A 6,124-nucleotide genomic window follows, 5' to 3' on the forward strand; every position below is an offset into this window, starting at 1 on the left:
TGGACTGAACAGACCTTTCTCACGTGTTGTTATTATTTTTATTTATTTATTTGGAGATAGTCTTGCTCTGTTGCCCAGGCTGTAGTGCAGTGGTGAGAACCTGGTTCACTGCAACTTCCACCTCCTGAGTTCAAGCTATTCTCCTGCCTCAGCTTCCTGAGTAGCTGGTATTACAGGAGCGAGCTACCATACCTGGCTAATTTTTGTATTTTTAGCAGAGACGAGGTTTCAGCATGTTGGCCAGGCAGGTCTCAAGCTCCTGGCCTCAAGGGATCCACCCACCTCGGCCTCCCAAAGTGCTGGAATTATAGGCATGAGCCACCACACCCAGCCTGTTATTATTATTTTTTAATTTGAGATAAAACAGAAGCCATGTACCTTTGAATTATTCTAACCAAAAGTCTCCTGTTGGGACTTACACAGAACCACTAACTGTCAAGTGTCTGAAAGATGTTTTTCTGCTGGAAGCCTCAGGTTCCTCATGTGTAAAGTGGGGAAAATAATAGTGCCTGCCTCCTAGGACTTAAAGTTGTCTATGAGGAATGCTTAGTGCTGGGCATGGTGGCTCATGCCTCTAATGCCAGGGCTTTGGGAGGCCAAGGTGGACGGATTACTTGAGACCAGGATTTTGAGACCAGCCTGAGAAACATAATGAGACCCTATCTCTACAATTTTTTTTCCATGAGGCATTTTATTTGTAAATATATGTATTACATCCCTAGAAAAAGAATCCCAGGATTTTCCCTCCTGTGTGGTTTCGTCTTGCTTCTTCATGCTCCATGATGCCAGCTGAGGTTGTCAGTACAGTGAAACCAAACTGGCGGGATGGAAGCAGATTATTCTGCCATTTTTCTAGATCTTTGAGTTGCACATCAAATCTGGGGCTGATCACTCTACACTTGTTTAGCCTGCCTGTGAGAGTCACAGCAATTTTCCCAGCTCTGTGATCATCAATGATTTCAAATTCACCAGTGTAATCATGCTTTATCATCACAGTGAGAAATCGGACGATGACTTTGGAGCACGGCCAAATAAGCACCTGGCGTTTGCCTCTCTTTTTGGCATTGTTGATGCTCTTGAGAGCATCAACCAGAGGCCGGGCGCAGTGGCTCACGCCTGTAATCCCAGCACTTTGGGAGGCCGAGGCAGGCGGATCACAAGGTCAGGAGATGGAGACAATCCTGGCTAACACAGTGAAACCGCGTCTCTACTAAAAATACAAAAAATTAGCTGGGCGTGGTGGCAGGTGCCTGTAGTCCCAGCTACTCGGGATGCTGAGGCAGGAGAAAGGCGTGAACCCAGGAGGTGGAGTTTGCAGTGCCACTGAGCTCCAGCCTGGGCGACAGAGTGAGATTCCGTCTCAAAAAATAATAATAATAATAATAATAATTTTTTTTTCCTCCAAAAAGCACTTTGCAGAACCTCAGCAAGGCTGAAAAAAATAAAAATAAAATAAAAATAGGCCGGGTGCAGTGGCTCACGCCTGTAATCCCAACACTTTGGGAGGCCGAGGTGGGCGGATCACCTGAGGTTGGGCGTTCAAGTCCAGCCTGACCAACATGGAGAAACCCCTTCTCTTCTAAAAATACAAAATTAGCCGGGCGTGGTGGCTCATGCCTGTAATCCCAGCTACTTGAGAGGCTGAGGCAGAAGAATCGCTTGAACCTGGGAGGCGGAGGTTGCAGTGAGCCGAGATTGTGCCACTGCACTCCAGCCTGGGCAACAAGAGCAAAACTCTGTCTCAAAAAATAAATAGATAAATAAATAATAAAAAATAAAAAAGTGCTGGACACCCAGACTGCAGACCTAGTTTCTGGCTTCTACTCTTGATTCTTTTCTTAACTTCCTGGCAGGCCTGAGGCAAATCCCTTGTCACCTCTAGGATTCTACCAGCACATCTGCGAAATGGGGGTTGTTGCCTTACGACATAGGTTTTCAAGCATGTATGTTTCCCAGTGAAACCCTCTGTGCAAAAAAAAATCTTACGCTAGAAGCTGGCACTGTTAGGACTCCAGTATTGTGAATCCCGGTGGGACTTACATCTGCCAGCACCTGTGACACTTTGCTGAAGGGCTCGACCTGAGCTCAGGAGGCTGCAAGTGCTGAGGACGTAATGCCCTTTGGGAGCAGCTCTCAACTTCGCCTGTGCTTCCTCAACGCTTGGGCAAATAACTGGGAGGTCCTGTTCACTTGCTAGATAGCTCCTGCTTCCCTTCTCTGCCTCACTCTCCCACTCCCTTAGCTAAGTTGCCTGGGATCACAATCCAAATCAACCATGTGTACTCAAATTTTTGTCTCCGATCTGCTTCTGCTTCAAACCAAGTTAGGATCCCCAAATGCAAAGCCAGTACCAGCTATGGTCCCAGGAGGCAGGCGGGTCAGTGAGGGCTGAGCTGTGCAAGGCGGGTCAGTGAGGGCTGAGCTGTGCAGGGGCCTTCCCCAGGGGTGGGCCTGCACATGGGCCTTGAGCGATAGATTACTTTATTATTTATTTGTTTATTTATTTTTATTTATTTATTTATTGAGATGGAGTTTTGCTCTTGTTGCCCAGGCTGAAGTGCAATGCTGCGATCTTGGCTCACTGCAACCTCCACCTCCCAGAGTCAGGCAATTCTCCTGCCTCAGTCTCCCAAGTAGGTGGGATTACAGGCATGTGCCACCACACCCAGCTAATTTTGTATTTTTAGTAGAGACAAGGTTTCACCATGTTGGTCATGGCTGGTCTCGAACTCCTGACCTCAGGTGATCCACCCGCCTCAGCCTCCCAAAGTGCTGGGATTACAGCCATGAGCCACGGTGCCTGGCCTCAATAGGATACTTTAACAAGGAAGGGATTGACCAAAACATGGTTAGGTTGGGCGAGCGGGGTGGGGAAGGAAGGGACTAAATAGAAAAGCCCAATTAGAGAGGGAAGCTCATGAGCTGAGACACCCGGTGGTGGGACCCTGACGTGACAGCACTCTGTCCCATCCTCCATGGTGACCAAGTTGCTCAGTGGCAGTTCTCTCCGTATCTTCCCTTTTCAGCCAAGACTATGTTCCTCTTTTGACCAAGAAAGTAGCCCAAAAGGGATTGTGGTCACTTTCTTATCAGGCCTGTGGTGGAGGCAGAGGATACACGTCAGGCCCTTCCCAGGCCCACGGCCCCAAGCAACTCCTCCAAGGATGACATCCCAGCTCGGCCAGGGCCACTGCAGGACACCTTCCAAACTCTGAGCCGGACGAGGGAAGGAGCTCCATGCAGTGTCCTGCGATTCGGGCCCGATGCACAGTGGGCAGCCTGTTCCTAGGGAGTGGGCACTGGGAAGGGAGTCCAGCTGCTGACTTATGGCATGGCCTCACTCAAGAGTCTTTATCCTGAACTTCTTCAGAATTTCCTCCTAAATTTCTTCAACAACATCCACACACCAAGATCATGGGACAGGATATGTGAAAGAGCTTCATGAACCACAAACCATAAACAATCGTGCAATTCAGCTGCAAGTTATTATTCCAGTGGCTTCTGGGGGGCAAAGCCCTGTCCTTATTCCACATTGTGTCCCAGAGCCTGGCACAGGGCCTGATGACTGGCAGGAGCTCAGTCATTGCTTGTTGAATGAATGAATGAGGGAATGAATGACAGAGTGGATATGTCATCCAGTTTGACAATTCAATCCAACCAACTATCGCTGAGGGCCTACTATGTGCAGGAGCTGGGCTGGGCACTGAGGAAAATCACAAATAACAGATGGGGTTTTTTTTTTTTTTTGAGACAGAGTTTCGCTCTTGTTGCCCAGGCTGGAGTGCAGTGACGCGATCTCGGCTCACCGCAACCTCCGCGTCCTGGGTTCAAGTGATTCTCCTGCCTCAGCCTCCCCAGTAGCTGGGATTATAGGCTCTCACCACCATGCCTGGCTAATTTTTGTATTTTTAGTAGAGACGAGGTTTCTCCATGTTGGCCAGGCTGGTCTCGAACTCCTGACCTCAGGTGATCCACCCACCTTGGTCTCCCAAAGTGCTGGGATACAGACGTGAGTCATCGTGCCCAGCTTAAATTTCAGTTTCTTTAAGCCAACTGAGTCAAGTTTCCGTCATTTGCAAAAGATAAAGTCCTGATTAATACACTTAAGTTTACAGATGTAATTCAGTAACACCCCTTCTCAGGGATAGCTGTCCTGAACACCATGTGGTTCCTCCCTGCTCCAGCACTCTCTCCTCCTAGCATTTGGTTTTATCCTTTCCTTGTTGTTCCTTAGCATCTTGCGTGTGAATTGTGCGACTCAATAAGATTTGAGGCACTGTTCAAAAACTTTCTTTTTGACCATGTGCAGTGGCTAACTCCTGTAAACTCAGCGCATTGGGAGGCCAAAGCAGCAGGATCTCTTCAACCCAGGAGTTTGATACCAGCCTGGGCAACATGGCGAGACCCTGTCTCTACAAAAAATAGAAAAAAAACAATTAGCTGGCTGTGGTGGAGCACGCCTGTGGTCCCAGCTATTCAGGAAGTTGAGGTGAGAGAATTGCTTCAGCCCAGGAGGTTGAGGCTAGGCTACAGTGAGCTATGATCACACCACTGCACTTCAGCCTGGGCGGCAGAGCAAGACTCTATCTAAAAAAGAAAGAAAAAAAGGAAGAAAGGAGGGAGGGAGGGAGAGAGAAATTGATTCATAAGGCAAAGAAAAGAAGAAAGAAAGAAAAGAAAGAAAGAAAGAAAGAAAGAAAGAAAGAAAGAAAGAAAGAAAAGAAAGAAAGAAGAAGAGAGAAAGAAAAAGAAAGGAAGGAAGGGAGGAGAGGGAGAGAGAGGAAGAAAGAGAAAGAAAGAGAGAAAGAAAGATTTCAGAAGACTCTAACATAAAAAAAGAAGAAAGAAAAACAGAGAGAAAGAGACAAAAAGAGAAAGAAAGCGAGAGAAAGAAAAAGAGAAGAAGAGAGAAAGAAAGGTAGTTAAAGAAAGCTCAGGTGTGGGGCCAGGTGTGGGGGCTCACACCTGTAATCCCAGCACTTTGGGAGGCAGAGGTGGGCAGATGGCAAGGTCAGGAGTTCAAGAGCAGTCTGGCCAATATAGTGAAACACTGTCTCTATTAAAAATACAAAAAATTAGCCGGGCGTGGTGGCACGAGCCTGTAGTCCCAGCTACTCCGGAGGCTGGGGCAGGAGAATCGCTTAAACCCGGGAGGCAGAGGTTGCAGTGAGCCGTGATCGTACCACTATGCTCCAGCCTGGGTGACAGAACGAGACTCTGTCTCAACAAAACAAAACAAACAACAAAAAAAGAAAGCTCAGGTGATTTTTTCAATTTCTTCTTCTTTTTTTTTTTTTTCCCCAGGGACAGTGTCTCACGCTGTTGCCCAGGCTGGTCTTGAACTCCTGGCCTTAAGCGATCCTCCTGCCTCGGCCTCTCAAAGTGCTGGGATTACAGGAGAGGCACTGCACCGGCCTCAGGTGTTTTCTGGGCTTCTGTGCATTTCTGCTCCTCCCTGGGTTTCTGTCTATCTCTGACTCTCCCTGTGTCTCTCTCTTCCTCCCACACTCTTGCCATCTTTCTCTGTGTAGTAACTTACTTTCCCCCTCTTGTTTCCTTTTGTCCTGTCTCTGCTCTATGCCTCTGACCGCTCATCTTCTGTTACCTTCTCCTTCTGTCTTTGGTTCTCTCCTTTCTGTCTCTCATTGTATTTTTTTTTTTTTTTTTTTTTTTGGTCTCTCCCAGGTTCTTCCAACTCCTTCTGCCCTTTTCCCTTCCTCCTCCTCCTCTCCCTGTCCCACTTCCTCCCTCCCTCTCCTCCTCTTTCCTCCCACCTCTTTCCCTGCCCTGTCCCCCCCTGGAGCTCCCACACAGGGACCCAGCTGACCTCTCAGAGAGAAGAGGCTCCCTGGAGGCCCAGCAGGAAGTGCAGTTTCCCCTTTGACCTGTCAGCTGGTCACTGGGGACGCAGCTTCCCTCCCACTCCTGTCCACCCAGGCAGCCTGTGCAGGCTCCCTGGAGCTCGGGATAGACTTTTGAATCTCGCCATTTGAGGGGCTCTGAAGACAGGCTTTACCCGGAGTGGGAGAGAAGGGGACCAGGCTCCAGGGGAGGAGAATCCCTTTTTCACGGGGCACCTCCTGGGTGCTGGCTCTCCACCAGGTCCTGGGGAGAGAGACTGTCA

General features: G+C 48.7%; 1 protein-coding gene across 1 annotated transcript; it reads right to left on the bottom strand.

The window, feature by feature from the left end:
* Window positions 1–692: 692 nt before the first annotated feature.
* Window positions 693–1,096, bottom strand: LOC129023163 (small ribosomal subunit protein uS8-like; the record flags this gene model as incomplete). Its single annotated transcript, XM_054469691.2, has 1 exon — window positions 693–1,096. A coding segment is annotated over one exon (378 nt), but the record flags the coding sequence as incomplete, so codon positions are not given.
* Window positions 1,097–6,124: the final 5,028 nt, after the last annotated feature.

The sequence above is a fragment of the Pongo pygmaeus genome, chromosome 23, assembly GCF_028885625.2.
Source record: "Pongo pygmaeus isolate AG05252 chromosome 23, NHGRI_mPonPyg2-v2.0_pri, whole genome shotgun sequence".
NCBI classification, from domain to species: domain Eukaryota; kingdom Metazoa; phylum Chordata; class Mammalia; order Primates; family Hominidae; genus Pongo; species Pongo pygmaeus.